The sequence below is a fragment of the Mustela erminea genome, chromosome 7, assembly GCF_009829155.1.
Source record: "Mustela erminea isolate mMusErm1 chromosome 7, mMusErm1.Pri, whole genome shotgun sequence".
Lineage (NCBI taxonomy): Eukaryota > Metazoa > Chordata > Mammalia > Carnivora > Mustelidae > Mustela > Mustela erminea.
Window position 1 is genome coordinate 92,962,874 of NC_045620.1, and position 18,052 is coordinate 92,980,925.

Genomic DNA, 18,052 nt, shown 5'->3' on the forward strand with positions numbered 1-18,052 from the left:
AACCTGGAGGCAGGAAGACCAATGAGAAAACAGGTGCAGTGGTTTGCAGCCATCCTGAGGAGAAAGGATGGTAACCTGGAGTAGAGTTATAGATGCCAGGATGAGAAAGTGTAAGGATTCTTGAGATGTTTTATGGTGCCAGGTGTGGTTTTAGGAATTTTACCGAGGAAGAGACAGGGAGACTTCAAGGATGGCCCTGAGATTTTCGGCATTAAGCAATGGTTTGGATGTCTAAGTCATTGCTTGAGATAGCCAATAGTGGGGAAGTGGTTTGGAAGTGAACATAGTGTATTCAATACGGACATGGTGAGTTCAAGGTGCTTTGGGACATTAATTCAACGAGAATAACCAACAAGTAATTAATAATCACATTACTCTGAGTGTGAAATCCTTCCAGTGGCTCACCACTGTCAAGGATATAAATTCCAAATTTCTTAGTGAGAGCTGTAATTTACTCTTTTTAGTTTCATCTCTGTCAGTTATCCCCAGGCACAGTTGCCCAGCTCAAACTCAATTTTAGATTTTTTTTTTTTTAAGTCATCTCTACACCCATGGTGAGACTGGAACTTACAACCCAAAATCAAGAATCAAGAATCACATGCTTTATTGACTGAGCCAACCTAGTGCCCCCAATTTTAGCTTCTTAAAGGGTAATGCTCTCTGTAGTCTCAAGGACCCCGTGCCACCTGTTCTTTCAGGAACTATATTCTTACCTTTTCTTGCATTCAACAAAGAGTGAGGGCCAGGTGGCTAGTAGGTGCTGGGATAAAACAGTGAGCAAAGATGACCTCATCCGTCGGTGCACTCGTGGAGGAGGGTAATGTCGGAACTAGACAATAATCCAATAATCACACAAGTAATTAAAAATTAAGTTAAAAATTGAATTGCAGATGATGCTAATGGAAGTTATCTAGTAAGATTAGGAGCCTATAATGCGGTTTTTAAGTAGCTAAGCTTGAGAAAGTGAAGACAGAATTGATTCAAAGAAGAAGGAGTTTTCTAGGCTGAGAGAACACCCTTATGGAGGGATAAAACTTGGCACATTGTAGGGAACTAGAGAAATATGCACTTTCCCTGAAATACTTCCCGGGGTTGGAGGTTATTTGGGAGAGTGCAGAGGAAAAGGTGGGTGGCGGTGAGAGTCTTGGCTATTTTGTCCCTTAGCAGCCGCCATCCAACCTCAAGTAGCCGCCCCCTCGTCGCACTGATTATTGGGAGTTGTAGTCTTGACCTTAGTGAACCGACATGGCGGCCTCCATGGCAGGGGCCTGCGGGGCCGCAATGGAGCTGTCCCGAGGCTTTCGAGCCGCCAGGGTGCTGCTCCCTGCTCCAACCTCCATCGCCTGGCGTAAGTGGAGCGGGGCTTGCAAGCCGGGGCCAAGAAGGAGCTCAGGGCCAGGTTCGAGGGAGGCGAGCCTAGAAGTCAGGGGCAACCCTCGTGGGACCGCGAGTTGGGGGAGATTGCAGGGCTCAGCGGGAGCTCAGGGCGAGCTCTGTTGACTTCTGTCGCCCGCCCTGCAGGGGCCCGCGTGGGGCCGGAGCGTCCGCAGAGCACCAGACCTGCTGAGCCCGGCGCGTTCAAGCCGCCGCCGAAACCTGTCATTGTGGACAAACGCCGTCCGCCGCTTCAGGAAAGGAGGTGAGGCCCGGGCGTTTTGGGTCTGTGCGCTCAGGAACCTGCCTTTGCTTTGAAGATCTGGACTCTAAAGCCGAGCTGGAGCTCTCTCTCAGTGCACGAGCTTGTGTGCAGGAATTGATGAGCTCATGCAGAGCTCTACCGACTTAGTTTTGTCTTCCTCGTTTTTTCCAAGCCAGGATTGACCTTTCTCTGCACTCCTACTAAATCAGAACTTCAATCAAGGATTCCCCCGATTTGAAGCTCTTTGCTTTGGCCTTTACCCTGTATTGAGAATTTTTCTCTGAAGCACATCGTATTTTACCTGTTTAAGCAGCCGATTATTCCTTGGCTTAGTAAAAATGGGTTGGTCAGAACTCACCCTGTTTTCTCTTCCCAAACTCACTTGTTTTAGTTTCCTGAAACTGCGATGCAGCGATAAAATTTTCCGCTAATTTGCGTCTTAAATTTAGTTTTCGCAAAACAATGGTTTAAAAGCTTGGCCAACTTAATGAATGCTGGTAACTTTGGAGGTACCTGTAAATTTAGATAACCTAGGATTTGCAGAAAGCGTAGAACTGTACAACAACCTTAATAAAAAGCCAGTTTTAGCGGGAAAAACTTGGTGTGATAGAAGGCTTTCTGAAAGGGCTCTTTGTTGTTGATTGGATTACCTCTGTGTGCCTCTGTGTGTGTGTTTAACTTTGCAAATATCCAGTTCTAAGCCGAAATAACACTGAATTTATGGAAGCTAGAGATTCAAAAAAGATTTCCTTATACAGCCTTTTTTAATGTGGAAAAGGAATATCTCTTTTAAATGGCAAAACTTCATACCATTCAGTTAAATAAATAGGAATGTAAATCATGTAACTACTTTGGAAAACAACTGGACAAAATTTAATAAGTTTGAGGTTGTGTATATCATTCCATCAGGTTGGTACACAACTAAAAGTAATATGAAAAAAATAATAAATATGTACCCTTAAGGATACATGTACAAGGATGAACACAGAGATATCTATCAGTAGGTGGATAGGCAAATACATTTATGTAATAGTGTTATGCGGCAGTGAAAAATGAATGAACTAGAGCTAACATGGATGAACTTCACAATTAAGATGTGTAGGGCAAAAAGCAACCTGCAGAAGAATTGATACAGTATGATAACATTTTTATGTTGCCCAGACATACATGCATATGTAAAGTATAAAATTTATAGGGGAAATTCTCCACTTTCACAAAGCAATCAAACCTAGCTTCCGTAGTAGCCATACAAGCTGACGTTATATATCTCCTGATATGATAGAATAAGACAGTCATATGATCACCTGTGTAATATTTTTACCCAAAATGTTTAACTTGGTCTACACACGTGGAAACAAGAAATCCAGAATCCTTGGATTGTCTATAATACAATGGGCTTTGACTTTTCAGAACAGTCAGTGTTACAAAAATACAAAGATGAGGAACAGTGCCAGTTTAAGAGACTAAAGGGAGTAATACCCAGGTGTAATGTGTGAAGCTTTTGATAGTTTAGACTGGGCAACAAACAGCTGTAAAAGATCTTTTCCAGGACAATTAGATAGATGAGTTTAAATAGATATAAATCAGTTTAAATGCAAAGTATATAACATTGTATTATTGAATTAATGCAGAAATTCTTAGATGTCATAAAGGTATTATGGTAAATGTAGCAGAAAGTCCCTATTCTTAGAAGCTTTCTAAAATATTCAGGGATGAAACATCTTGATGTTCGACATTTTCAAATAGTTCAGGAAAAAAATTACATGTGTATATGAAGCACATATGTCAGAATGTTGGCAGTTGGTGAAACAAGGTGATGTATATATGGGTGTTCGTTGTATTACCATTTTAATTTTTTGGTGGCTTTAAAAATTTTCAGAGGAGGAAACTGAGTGTTGGGGATCATCATCATCAAAAAGACATGACCACTGGGGCACCTTGGGTGGCTCATTCAATAAGCATCTGACTTCTGCTCAGGGCATGGTCTTGGGGTCCTGGGATCCAGCCCCGCTTCAGGCTCTCTTTCAAATAAACTAAAAAAAAAAAAAAAGACATGACCACTGATTGATATGTGGGCTGGAAGCCACCTCCTCGCCCCCTCTCCTCTTCTTGCAGTGTGGGTTCTGCTTGCCTTTCCTGCCCCCCAGAGACTGCTCCAAAGACAAAGCCTTGATATGATGATGTTGTTGAAAATGACTACATGGAATGTGTGACGGAGCCCACTTAGGGCCTCTTTATAACTTTTTAAGATTTGGGAGTGGGTATGGAGATTCATTTGTCTTGCTGCCGCCCAAAAGAAGCCCATCTGTAAGTTCTGTTTGCTGTTACTGAAGCTGCCACCTATTCACCTGAAGTGGCCTGCTTCTTCGGTATCTCCTTTCCTTTAAGAATACGGGGGCCAGTTTCAGGGTACCCCTGGGAATTCCTGAGAGACTAGTGAAGCAACATGACGGAAATGGGAGAAATGCATAGGAATAATCATCACCAAATTTAATGAATTACCTGTAGTAATTAACTGAGGGGAGGGAGGCGTACACTAGGGCTTCAAGAATATTGATCACTTATTTCTTGGGATGGCTAATAAGGACATGAATTTTCAGGGTAATGCCATTTATGCTTTAAAGAAGTTAGCTTAGAGAAGAGAATAGGGAGATTACTTTTAAAGTTAGTTTGCAGTTAATGATTTCTAGGTTTATATTTTTCTAGTGTCACTTGTTTTAACATGTACAACTCAATATGAGGCCTGTGGTTTATGGCCCTAGGCTTTGTAGCCTGACAGACATGCCTACATTTAAATCTTGACTTGATAAGTATATAGTTAATATAACAATATGTCAGTTACTTACCTTCTCCAAGCCTCATTTTCATCTGTGAAGAGGGGATGATAACCCTATACCCGCCTGATTGTTGTAAGCATTATTCTATACTTTTGGTTTTCATAAGCCCTTAATGCCAGGTGAGTACTCAGGAATTGTTAGCTATTTTCATGAGCATTAACAACAATTTTAGGAATAAAGAATTGACTTTTCTTTAGAGAAGAACAAATAAAACACGTCAACATCATAGTCTTTAATTTTTCTGGTAAAGCAACAGTTCGCTTTTAAGTTTGCCTTTTATTTTTATTTTTTATTTTTCACAGATTCTTGAGTCCTGAATTTATTCCTCCAAGGGGAAGAACAAATCCTCTGAAATTTCAAATAGAAAGAAAAGACATGTTAGAAAGGAGAAAAGTACTCCATATTCCAGAGTTCTACGTTGGTCAGTAAGAGCCGGGCGCTTTTATTATTAGTGGTGGGAAGGGCTCCTTTTCTTCACTTAGGGGAGATGTTTTCCACCTCTCTGGGTTTGCCCAAACGAGGTACCTCTTCCTAATGTATTAAAATATTTAAGAAGTTACGAGGTTGCCTGGTCATGCTGTTCACGTGTTTCGCATGTCACGTCAAAGTTCACCTCTCCTCTGCATGTGTAGGAAGCATACTTCGCGTGACCACAGCCGACCAGTTCGCCAGTGGGAAAACCAGCCAGTTTCTGGGGATCTGTATCCAGAGATCAGGAGCTGGCCTTGGAGCTACTTTTATCCTTAGAAATACTATCGAAGGACAAGGTAGGTTTCATTGCATTAGTTTGATTTTTTGGAAGGTGTTCTCTCAGGATTCCATTTTGTGTTCTGCATCCTGGGATGAGGCATCTGGCCCTGCCGTGGAGCCTGGGGCCCGAGAATGGACTGGGACAGGCCGCTGGATGGTTGTCCACGAGTCACTTCCCCAGGAGGTTGGCTTCTTGTGCAACCTGGGAACAACGGATTTGCCAGCCTCTGGCCACTTCACAGGAGGACTCAGGGGACTATACACAGTGTGGGGACATTCATTGCTGGAGTAAATGACTCATGAGAACATTAAGATAAACACAGTGATGTCTGGATGAGTCATTTTGTCCTAAAGTGGATGCCCCTGCTTTGCTTTATATTGTGACGGTCACCACAATCATCATAGTTTGATAAGAATCGGAGGAATCTTTAAAAAGGCAGAATTTGTTGTTTATGCCTAGTAAGACAGAGGCCCAAGTGGCTTCTTTTAGAAAGACTATGAGTCAAAATGGCAGGACAGTGAAGTTTTCTTCTTCAGAGTTGTGTGCTTTGGGGACGTGATCCCCGACAGTGAAGTATTATATTCAAGAAGAGTGGGGACGCCTGGGTGGCTCAGTTGGTTAAGCCTCTGCCTTCAGCTCAGGTCATGATCCCAGCGTCCTGGGATCGAGTCCCGCATTGGGCTCCTTGCTCAGCAGGGAGCCTGCTTCTCCCTCTACCTCTGCTGCCCCTCTGTCTGCCTGTGTGCTCTCTCTCTCTCTCTGACAAATAAATAAATAATTAAAATCTTTAAAAAAAGAAAAGAAAAGAAAAGTGAACCGTGAGAATAGTGACTCTTCTCTCCTGACCTGTGGCACCCTGCGTGGAGGGGCTCAGCAGGACTAGGCTGGTTGCAGAAATGTGTGCCTTCCATCAGGTCATGTGCTCGAAGATGCTTATAATAGAAAGACACAAACACAGGTGTAATTTATACGGACCTTGGTTTGATTCTCTTTCTTAAAATTGAGATAATAGTAGTTTCTACCTCCCAGGATTGTGGTCAGCTGTGTGCAGTACTGTGTGTGAGATACTGGCCATCGACTCCTCCAGGGCTGTTCACTCCCTGTCACCCTCTCCTAAAGTACTTTCTGTGGACAGATTGAAGGGAAAAACAACTTTCTTTGGTGGTTCTTTCAGTCCATTGGCTTTAAATACCATCCATATGACGACAGGCCCCAAATCTGTATCTCAGGAACTGACCCTTTCCGAGTTCCAGATTTGCACATACAGTTAGCTTTTCGAGGGAGCCTGGGTGGCTCAGTTGGTTAAGCAACTGCCTTTGGCTTGGGTCATGATCCTGGAGTCCCGGGATTGAGTCCCACATCGGGCTCCCTGCTCAGCAGGGAGTCTGCTTCTCCTGCTGATCTCTCTCACACACTCTTTCTATTCTCTCTCTCTCTCAAATAAATAAATAAAATCTTAAAAAAAAAAAAAAAAAGAACATTTAGCTTTTCGACATTTCCAACTGGATATCTTTTAAGCATGAGTTCCGAATAGGATTCTGTGTCTCCTCACAGTGTGTTCCTCTTTGTTTTTTCTATGTCTAGAAACGGCACCACTGCCCACCTGTTTACTGAAACCAAAAATTTAGGAGATATAAAAATAGCTTATTAAGAGCTTGTAAATAGTTTATTTATTCTTGATCATTCTTACCCACATCCAGTCGGTTTTTCTTGGCTTAATCTCCAAAAAAATACTCCTGTTTTGTTTCTCCATCTCCATCTCCATGGCCACCACTCCCGTCGACGCCACCACTGCCCCCTGCCGGCAGCTGTGCTGTGTGTCTGGTTTACTTTCCTGACCCACTAACTCACTAGGCTCCAGCCAGAAGGACTTTTTTTCTGTTTTTGTCCCAATATGGCAAATTTGTTAAGACCCCAGGGCCTTTACATTTGCTGTCCTTTCTGCCTGGAGTTTTCTTGGTTATTTATAGTGTCCGTTTATTTATTTTTTTTTTTGTAGGATTTTATTTTTAAGTAGTCTCTACCCAACATGGTGCTCAGACCTGCAACCCGGAGCAAGAGTCGCATGTTCTACTGACAGAGCCAGCCAGGCACCCCTATCACATCAGTTTAGATCATCTTTTCAGAGAGGCTCTTCCTGACTATACTATTTTTGTTCTACTTACCCCCAGCCACATGTTATCACTGTTTGTCTTGACTCTATGAAATTAAGTGAAATTATGAATTGTAAATGAGATTATGGTGTGTTTATTGTTTGTCATCCATTAGAATGTAAGCATTAGGAGAAGAAAAGGATCTTGACGTATTTTGAGTTTACTATAGGTACAGTTCCTAAATCCCGAGTACGTGGAACAGAACAGGTGTGTAGTAAATCATGGATTAGATCCTGGCATTAAACAGTAGGTGTTAATGATGATCACATATATTTGTATTTCTCTTGGGTTTATTTCAGGAAACCTGAGAATATACTCTTTCCCTCTAGCATTTGTTACTACAGAAGACATATCTTCAGCTGCTCCGAGCTTGCTTCATACGGAGGGCCCTGGCATGTTTTAAACCCAGGCCATCCTTTAGAGGGGCTTCTAAACCAAAGTTAGAACTTGAGAATTTATATATTCTTTTTTTTTATGTCATCAGTCCTGTTGCCCTTAATGCAAAGGATTAAGTTTTTTTTAAGTAACTAAAAAATAAACAAGAACATGGCAGTGAAGAATTTCCTCAAATTTTCTCTGTGTGAATACTATCAGATGTGAAGAGATGTGTGCCTGTTTATAGAAGACGTTTTTCTTTAAACTGTCAAATTCTCAGATCTTTTCACTTTTTCGTCTACATGGACTTTAGCTTGTTTCTTTTTCTGTTGATCATCTTAAAAATGACAAGTTTATGTCACATTTCCTATGTGCAAAACTGCAAGTTCTGTAATGAAGTAATTCTTATTGTTGTAAGAGGCATATGCAGACATCTGGGTTTAGAGGGTAAGAATATACTTTCTCTTTTTAGGTGTTGAGATTTGCTTTGAACTTTATAATCCTCGAATCCAGGAGATCCAGGTAGTCAAATTAGAGAAACGGCTGGATGATAGTTTGCTATACTTACGAGACGCCCTTCCGGAATACAGCACTTTTGATATGGATATGAAGCCGGTAGCACATGAACCTAGCCATGATGTTCCTGTGAATCAGGTATAAGCTGTACTTTTGGAACTGAAAGTTCTCTGTAGAAAGATAGTTCTCTGTAAGAAAGAGTCATCTTAACGAAAACTTTTAGAAGAATATTTGCTTGTGATTATCAGCTTAAAATATTATTATTATTATTATTTTTATATCTTCCATAGCTGAAAGTAAAAATGAAGCCTAAACCCTGGTCCAAACGCTGGGAACGTCCCAAATTTAATATTAAAGGCATCAGATTTGATCTCTGTTTAACTGAAGAGCAAATCAAAGAAGCTCAGAAGTGGAGTCAGCCGTGGCTCGAGTTCGATATGATGCGGAAATATGATACTTCAAAAATCGAAGCTGCAATACGGGACGAAATTGAAGCATCGAAAAAGTCCTGATTCTGAGAATCAGTTCGGTTCTTTGCAGAGGAGATGCTGACTCCTGGAGGATTTCTTTAAGGACCAATTTAATTTCTTTTATGAGGACATAGTCATTAAATCAACTTGGCATTCATTAGTTTACGAGTACTATTGTAAAAAAATAAATAAAATGAGCACACCAGTTTGTTACTTTAGAGTTATATCATTACCAAATGCTCTTCATCAAGTCTGGACCCTGAACATGGAAGTGGTAGGATGATTTTTTTTAAGTTTGTGAAATAAATTGTAAATACAAGAAAGGGATGATATGAAGAATAATAATAAAGTGAACATTGATACCTCAGGGCAAGAGGTAAAACATTTAGTAATCTCCAAGAAGGTTAAGAAATAGAACACTTACTTGGATTTGTGTGTCTGCAAGTACATCCTTCTCTCCTCCCCTGGATACAAGCACTGTCCTGACCGTGTCAGTCATTCCCTTGCATTTCTTTTGGTTTATTACCTACATATACATTCTAAAACAACATACCTCGTTTGGGGAAACCTGTTGGCAGACACAAGAGAACAATATCATTATTACATGAAGGCTTCAGGGAGAACCTAACTCTTCTCGTCATAGTCCGGCTGCATTTTCCCTGAGAATATATAAGATCACTTTGAGGCGGTTCATGGCTAAGGTCGTGAGTCCTTAAATAGAAGGCTCACCGCAGGCCATCTGATAGGCTGGAGTGTGGGTAACTGATGCCTGGCAGAAATGTGGAGGGAGTAGACTGCTCTATATGCTCTGGTTTTCACCTCAAGATGAATCAAACTCCAGCTCAGAGGACAGCTCAAAACAATACTTCTGTGGGATACTGGGGGTGTCCTTGCTGGTCCATGTAGCTGAATGGAGTGGAAACCTGGCGTGTGAGGACATGGTGAAAATCAGTCTCCGGGCAGTTTGAGCTAGGCTTCCCTGAGCATGGTGTTCATCAGGTTAAAAAGAGTACAGTACCACACAGGGCCAGCACAGGTCTTAACAAGGGCAATGCTCATGAAGACATGTAAGACGTCTTAAATCATGCTGTGTGGATCCAGCCTCTGGCGCTTGGCTAATTGGGGATTTGCATTCACTTCTCTCCTGTGCTGATCAGTTTTCGGGATTTTTTGGCTTTCTGTTTAATTGTTACTGTTTTCTGGAACATATCTTTTGTTACCAAAACTTCTAGAGGAAGTATGTACGAATATAAATCTTTTGAGACCTTACATGTTTATCATATCTAATATTTTATAGAATTCTAGGTGGGGTGTAATCTTAAGAATTTTGAATATATTGCAACATTGTCTTATTTCCAGTTGTGTTGCGAAATTAAAACCTATTTTGATTCCTGTTCTTTGTATGTGACTTGAAAGCTTGTAGACTGTTTTACTTCTCAAGGTGATACAGTTTCACAGAGATGTGCCTTGGTGTGAATCTATATCCATTATGGTGGACATTTGATGTATCATTTCAGTATGCTAACTTGTATCTTTCACTTCCTGGGGGGAGGAGGGCGTGGAATCTTATTCACTGATGATGTCCTCCCCTCCGATGCTCTTTGATGTTGGCTCTCCAGGACTGGATCCCTATCCCTATCCCACCCCCAACCCCATCTGTTTGGTTTTTAGCTCTTTAATTCAATCTTCCAACTGTGTTTCGCTCTCATATTTCTAAATCTGAAAATCCCTTTTTGATTTGTGATTGTTCCTTTTCTTATTAGTTCTTCGTTCTTATTCTGTATTCCTGCCTGTGGATTTGTTCTGTTACCATTGAGTATATTCATGATAGTGTTTGTGTGCTCTTTTTTTTTTTTTAATTGTTTTTCTGCAGGATCTGTTTTCTTCAGATTTCTCCTGTGTGTGTGTGTGTGTGTGTGTGTGTGTGTGTGTGTGTGTGTTCCCGTTTTAGGTGTTGCCAGGACATCAGCTCTCTACTTCTGGTTGAACAATGGACTAAAAAGCTCCTTATGAGCCTTGGACTCATGAGAAGGGCTGTTTTCAGGGTTATCTGGGTGGACCTTTTTGGGGGAGCCCATTCTCCGGGTGAATGTCTTGGTTTGGTCAGATTCTCCAAAGTCAAGGCTTCCATCTCCTTCCTGGATGGGAAAGAGCTCTCTGCCAGTATTGTGGAACTTTATGGGGAAAGAGGATGGAATTTCTGGCACAGCATGTGTATGTGGCCATCTTGGCCATCTTTCCTGCTCCTCACCAGCACACTTTGGCTTGCTACTCACACAGTGTCTGAAGTACAGAAAACCTCCTTTGGCTTGACAAGCCACAGTGAGGAGTAGGGGAAGGGATTTTAGGGATTTAACCTCCAAGTAGTTTTCATTAAGTTCTTGTTTTAACCACTGTCCTTAACCCCCCCGTTGCCAAGGGACTGGATCTGCTGACCGGACAGTTCTGAGAGGGTGAATTAGGTGGATTGTCACATTTCTCCACTGCTGGCTTCATTGGCCTTTCTTTGAGTCTGCCAATCAGTCCATATGCTTTGTCAACTTTCAGAATTGTGTTCTGATTATTTCTTGTACTGTTCTGTCCTGTGGTTTTATGTCTCATTAAAACCTTGCAGTGTTTTCTACTGGTTGCATCTTGTCTGTTTTCTTGTCCTGTCTCTTTCCTTGTGGTATATTTTAATGGTCATTTGAATAATTCATTTGACAAATTAACCTATGTAACCCTTTTTTTCAATAATAGACGTCTTCTCCAAAAGAAATGTTTAGGTGTTAACCTTTGAGCCTCTTAACATTCATCCCATCCTTGATCTTTTCCATGAATGGTTGTTCCGTGGCCATCTGACCGCTTTCAGGAAGCTGCGTATGTACCACATACGTGGATGACTTGCTGAGATAGCTTTGCAAAATAAAATTTTAGCAGGAGTCTCTATTGAATATTTTTCTTATTTTTAACTTGTCAAAAGACAACCATTAAAAAGCCTTTTCATTTTTTTGCCTCAATAAACACACTTCAACTTGGTAGAAGAGCAAGTGAATGATCCATTTCAAGATCTAAAGCTGTGTAAATAGGACCCACTCATTAGTACCTGTGCTCGTTCATAACAGCACAGTGAGTCATGGTTTTCACTCTAAAAAATCATCTTTAAAATGCTTGCAAATTTTCCTCCAGAAACAAAGCAAATCTTAATGTGTTTAATGTGCATTGAATACAAATTTTGTTAAAGGGTATATAACATAAAATTTGCTATTTAACCATTTTTAAATGTACGATTTCTGCGGCATTAATTACCTTCATCGTGTCATGCAAGAACTTTCTCCTCATCCCAAACAGAAACTCTGACCATCAGGTAATAACTCCTCCTGTCCCTTCTCCACGATCCTGGTAAATCCCACTCTACGTTTTATTACTCTCTTCTAGACACTTCTTTTAAGTGGAATCATGCAATGTTTGTACTTGGTGTTTGGCTTCTTTTGTCAAATATGTTTTCAAGATTAATCCATGTTGTGACATAACAGAGTTTCCTTTCTTTTTTGGCTAAATAATATTCTGTCGTGTAATATACTGTATTTTTTGTTTATTCATTCATCTATTGATGACTACTTGGATTATTTTAACCCTTTGGTTATTGTGAGTAATGCCGCAGTGAATACTGACATGCACGTTATCTCTCTGAGCTGCTATGTTCATGTTCTCTTTATACTCCGGTTATAGACTCTGGAATGTAATTACTGCTTCATGTGTTTTTCAGTGTTCTTTCCAATTTCTTCTTTAACCCATTGGTGCTATTTAATTCCTGCATAATTGTGAATTTTTCACTTTCCCTCTTGTTCCTGATTTCTAGCATCTTTCTGGTATGGTCAGGAAAGATACTTCATATGTCTTTTGAAATTTACTGAAAAATTTATTGAAAGTCTTGTAGCCTAACATATCCTGGAGAGTGTTTTTTGTGCACTTGAGGAAAATGTATGGATTGTGATCAGATGGAGTGTTGGATCCATCTGATTTGGATGGAGTGTGTTATGACTGTTAGGTCTGATTAATTTATAATGTTCAAGTCTTCTGTTTCCTTATAGATCTTCTCAGTGTTTTATCCATTTTTCACAGTGAAATATTGATGTTTCCAATAATTATTGCGGAACTGTCTAGTTTTCCTTTTAATTATGTCAATGTCTGCTTCAAAGATTTTGGGGGCCCTGCTCAGTGCATAAATTATTGTATCATCTTTTTGATGAATTGATTTCTATCAGTATGTAATATCTTTTGTTTCTTCTAACAATTTTGTGCTTTCGGTCTATTTTATCTGGTAATACTAAAAGCCACCTCTGCTCGTCTATACTGTTTACATAGAGTTTCTTGGGGAGCCTCCTGGCTGAGTAGAGTGTGTGACTCTTGATCTCAGGGTCGTGAGCTCAAGCCCCACACTGGGGGCAGAGTTTACTGGAAAACACACACACACACACACACACACACACACATTCATTTCACTTTCAGCATATTTGTGTCTTTGGTGCTATCCTGAGTTTCTTGTAGACAGCATATGGCTGGATCTTGTGCGTTTGTTTGCTTTTTTTTCTTTTGACAATCTCTGCCTTTTGTTTGCCAAGCTGAATATGCTTACATTTAAATCAGTTAGTGAAAGGGTGGACTTCTGCTATTTTCTTATTTTTTCCTTTAAATATACCATTTTTGTTTCTTTTCTCCATTACTGCCACCTTCTGTGTTAAGTTGATTTTCTGGAGTAAACTGATTCTCTTCTCATTTCTTTATGTATGTATTTGTTAAATATTTTCTTGGTAGTTACTGTGGGGATTACATTTAATATCCTAAATTTATAATAATCTACTTTGAGTTGATACCAAGGACTTTTTCTTTTTTTTTTTTTTTAAGATTTTATTTATTTATTTATTAGACAGAGATCACAAGGAGGCAGAGAGGCAGGCAGAGAGAGAGGAGGAAGCAGGCTCCCTGCTGAGCAGAGAGCCCGATGCGGGGCTTGATCCCAGGACCCTGGGACCATGACCTGAGCTGAAGGCAGAGGCTTTAACCCACTGAGCCACCCAGGCGCCCCGATACCAAGGACTTTAATAGCATATAAAATCTCTACTCCTATAAAGTTCTGTTCTCCCTTTATATCACTGATGCCACAAATTTCATCTTTCTACATTGTGTGCTCAGTAACAGATTTAAAATTATTTTGTATGCATTTGTCTTTTAAATCATGTAGGAGATAAAACAAAATACAACACAATATTAGCTTATATTTTCCCCTGTATTTACCTTTCCTGGAGATCTTTATTTCTATCACGCAGATTCCAGTTACTATCTACTATTCTTTTATTTCTGCCTAAAGGACTCCCTTTAGCATTTCTTGTAGGGTAGGTCTGATTTCTGTGAGTGCCCTTGGGTTTTGTTTACCTGGGAAAGTCTTCATTTCTCCCTCATTTTTGAAGGACAGTTCTGTCAGATACTGTATTATTGGTTGGCCGTATTATTCTTTGAACATGTTACGTATGGCATCCACTGCATTCTGGCCTCTATGGTGTCTGATCAGAATTGGCTGTTAATTTTATTGGGGGTCTTTTGAGTATGAGGGGCTGCTTCTCCTGTGCTGTCCTCAGGACTGTCCTTGCCTTTGTCTTTCAGCAGTTTCATTGTACTTGGTCTTGGTGCGGTCCTCTGCCTTTATTCCAGTTGGTGTTCATTGAGATTCCAGGATTTGCAAATTCATGGTTTTCATTGAATTTTGAATGTATTTGGCCATTATTTCTTTAAATATTCTTTCTGCTTCCTTCTGGGACATTCGTAATCCATATATGCTGGTTTGTTTGGCAGTGGCCCACCCGTTTCTCAGGCTCTGTTCGCTTTTCTTTTATTTTCTTTCTGGTCTCAGACTTGGTCGTTGTAATTGTCCTGTTTTCAAGTTTGCCTTTTTTCCTGCCTGCTCCAATTAGCTGTTGAACTCCACTAGTGAACTTTTAGTTTCAATTTTTGTACTTTCTAGTGTCAGAATTTGTTTGGTTCATTTTTATAATTTCTTTGTGTTTATGAATAATCTCATTTTGTGTGTATATCCCTTCTCAGATCACTTTCAGTTGCTTGTCCATGGTTCCCTTTAGCACTTCGAACATATTTAAGACAGTTGCTTTGAAGTTTTTGTCTTAATTCTGATGTCTGTGGTTCTCCAGGGATGTTTTCAGTTACTTTGTTTCTTTGATGGCCATACTTTCCAGTGTCTTTGAATGTCTTGTGACTTTTTTGGTTGAAAACTGGATGTGTAAATATTATAATGTGATTCTGGAAATCAGATATTCCCTTTCCTTCCCCAGAGTTTCTTTTATTATGATTATTGGACTATAGCCCATTTGTTTACTGATGTTCCCAAAGTATTTTTGCAAGGGATTGATCCCTTATTGTGTGTGATCACTGAAGTCTATCTCTTAACTTATGTTTAGATAGAATTTCCTTGAAAGCAGGAGCTAGAACAAATACCTCTCCCAGTCTTTGCCAACTGTCTCTTTTCTGGGTTTCCCTCAACACTTATCCAGGCTTGCACTAAGTCCAGTAGCCCAAGTTGAAAGCTGAGAATATAGCTGCCATTTTCAAGACTGCTGCCATATCAAAAGGGCAAGTAAAAATGCCACAAAGATTTCCTATCATTTTATTTTGTTCAGTTTTATTGAAATATAGTTGACATATAGCACTATGCAAGTGTAGGGTATACAGCATAATGATACGACTTTAATATTTTATGAAATAATTACCACAACAAATTTAGTTAATATCAATCATTTTATACATATATCAAAAAAAGAAAAGGGAAAAAAACTTTTTTTTTCCTTGTGATGAGAAATTTTAACATCTTTCAACTTTCAAGTATACCATAGTTCAGTGTTTATAACCATTGTGTGGTACATTATTATATCCCCTGTACCCATTTAACTTATAAGTGGAAGGTTGTACACTTGACCACCTTCATCAAATTTCCCCAACCCTCCCCACCCCTGCCTTTGGTAACGGTGAATCCGATCTCCTTATAAGTATCTGTTTGTTTCACTTCTACTTTTAAGTGAGATAAGTATTAAGTATTTGTCTTTCTCTTTTTCACTTAGCATAATACTTTCAAGGTCCATCTGTATTGTCACAAATGGCAGGTAATCCTTTCCTGTGCTGAATAATACTCTGGGTATGATGTGAGTGTGTGTGTGTGTGTGTGTGTGTGTGTACACACATAACATAATTTCTTTATCCATTTATCCATTTACTTGCCCTTTTGTTTTATGTCTTGGCTATTGTCAATGATGTTTCTATAAATGCAGGGGTGCAGGTAATTCTTTTCTATTTTTTAAGATTTTTATTTATTTATTTGACACAGAGAGATCACAAGTAGGCAGAGAGGCAGGCAGAGAGAGAGGGGGAAGCAGGCTCCCCGCTGAGCAGAGAGCCCAATGCAGGGCTCAATCCCAGGACCCTGAGATGATGACCAGAGCTGCAGACAGAGGCTTAACCCACTGAGCCACCCAGGTAATTCTTTGACAGTGTTTTTATTTCCTTCAGATATATACCCACAATTGGAAATGCTGGATCTTATGGTAGTTCTTCTTTAGTTTACTTTATTGGAAGAACACAATGTATGTATTGTATTAAATACATGTAATATATACAAAATATGTGTTAATCGACATGTTATCAGTAAGGCTTCCAGTCAAAATAGGGTATTAAGTAGTGATGTTTTGGGGGAGTGGAAAGTTTTATGTGGATTTTCAACTGCATAGGGGTTGCCACCCCGAACCCCTGCATTGTTAAAGGGTCAACTATACTTTCTATCGCTTTTTCCTTTTTTTGGAATTCCCATAATACAGATACTGTTTCTTTTGATTGTATTCCATAAGCCCCATGGACTTTCTTCACTCTTTTTCATTCCTTTTTCTTTTTTGCTCCTCTGAGTGGATAGTTTCAAATGTTCTCTCTTCAAAGTCACTGATTATTTTGCGTGGTCGAGTCTGCTCTTAAAGCTCCTATTGAATTCTTCTGTTCAGTCATTGTATTTTTCAGCTCTAAGATTTCTGTTTAGCCTTTCTTTGTTGAACTACTCTTTTTTCTTTTCTTCTTCTTCTTCTTCTTCTTTTTTTTTTTTAATGCATTGTTTCCCTAATTTCCTTTAGTCATATGGTATTCTTGTAGTTCACGCAGTTTCTTTAAGGGGATTATTCTGAGTTCAGTTCATAGACCTCAGTTTCTTTAGGTCAGTTATTAGCATTTTACTAGTCTTTGGTTCTGTCAAGTTTATCTGGTATTTTGTAATCCTTGATTCTTTCTTTTAGTATCTGTACATTTGAGTAAGTAATCTTTCTTCCAGACTTTATAGGATTGCTTTAGCAGAGAAAATTCTTCACTAGTCTTCACAGTTTAGGTGTTTGGACTTGTCAACTGGTGACATCCTTGGGCAGGTGGGACTTGCTGTAAGGGTCTATTTTGGGGTGAGGCCACTGCTGGAGCTCTGAGGTGAGGGTGGGGTGCTGACTAAGAATAGTCAGGACTGCTGGCTTATTACTCTGATGAAGCAGGTATAGGAAGGACTCCATGATTGCCTCGGTTCTTTGGTCACCTGGGTTCTCTGGTCAGAGTTACTAGGTGCTACACTCAGGAGGAGGTAGGATTATAAATTAGTTTCCCTGTCCTCGCAGGGCAGCAGAACAGGTCCCACCCAGGTCCTTACACAGCAACTTATTTGGGAACCTAAATCAGGCAAGACCGTACACTGAATTCCCTGGCCAGATGGGGCCCAAAGACCCTGCCAGAGTCTGCGCATCAGTGCTGACAGGCTGTGGAGCTTTCCTGGTGTTCCAGCCACGCTTTCTGGTCGGGTGGGGTTCAGGAACTCCACTCAGCAGTGGGGAGGACTATCCACCAGCTTCACTGCCCCGGTAGAGTAGGAGATCTAGCTCCAAGCAGCCTCCCACGTGTTCCTACTTAGTGTTTCTACTACGATGGAGCCAGAAGTTACACAGCAGTGACTGTGTAACAGTGTCTAGCCCCCTGTCTAGACAAAGCAGGAAAGCCAGCTCTAAGCATCCTCTCAGGTGTTTCTAGTCAGGCTCTCTGGTCAGGAGGGGCCAGTATAAATTAGCTTCCTGGGCAGAGCCAGAGAATCGGTTCTGTTTCAACAAGAGGGTTGAAGCTGACTTGCACCCCAAATTCTCCGGTCGAATGGTGCCACTGGCTTTGCTCTGAGGATGACCAGCTCTGCCTGCGTGCTCTCTGTTCAAGCGCAGCTGGGATATACAACTTCCAGGGATTCTCAGCTGGCTTTT

The 18,052-nt window shown here is 40.4% G+C and overlaps 1 protein-coding gene across 1 annotated transcript; it reads left to right on the forward strand.

Moving 5' to 3' along the window:
• The first annotated feature begins 1,214 nt into the window (after nt 1-1,214).
• MRPL19 (mitochondrial ribosomal protein L19) lies at nt 1,215-10,156 on the forward strand. Its single transcript, XM_032352591.1, has 6 exons — nt 1,215-1,348; nt 1,522-1,639; nt 4,779-4,897; nt 5,109-5,243; nt 8,228-8,409; nt 8,562-10,156. The coding sequence occupies exons 1-6, from the start codon at nt 1,246-1,248 to the stop codon at nt 8,781-8,783; spliced, it is 879 nt and encodes a 292-aa protein (XP_032208482.1). The 5' UTR covers nt 1,215-1,245; the 3' UTR covers nt 8,784-10,156.
• Nucleotides 10,157-18,052: the final 7,896 nt, after the last annotated feature.

What these genes read in the sequence shown, in the direction of transcription:
- MRPL19 (XM_032352591.1), top strand. Translation starts at nt 1,246, where the DNA reads ATGGCGGCCTCCATGGCAGGGGCCTGCGGGGCCGCAATGGAGCTGTCC. An exon ending in TCCAACCTCCATCGCCTGGC is followed by an intron (nt 1,349 to 1,521) that starts GTAAGTGGAGCG and finishes CCCGCCCTGCAG; the next exon opens with GGGCCCGCGTGGGGCCGGAG. An exon ending in TATTCCAGAGTTCTACGTTG is followed by an intron (nt 4,898 to 5,108) that starts GTCAGTAAGAGC and finishes CTGCATGTGTAG; the next exon opens with GAAGCATACTTCGCGTGACC.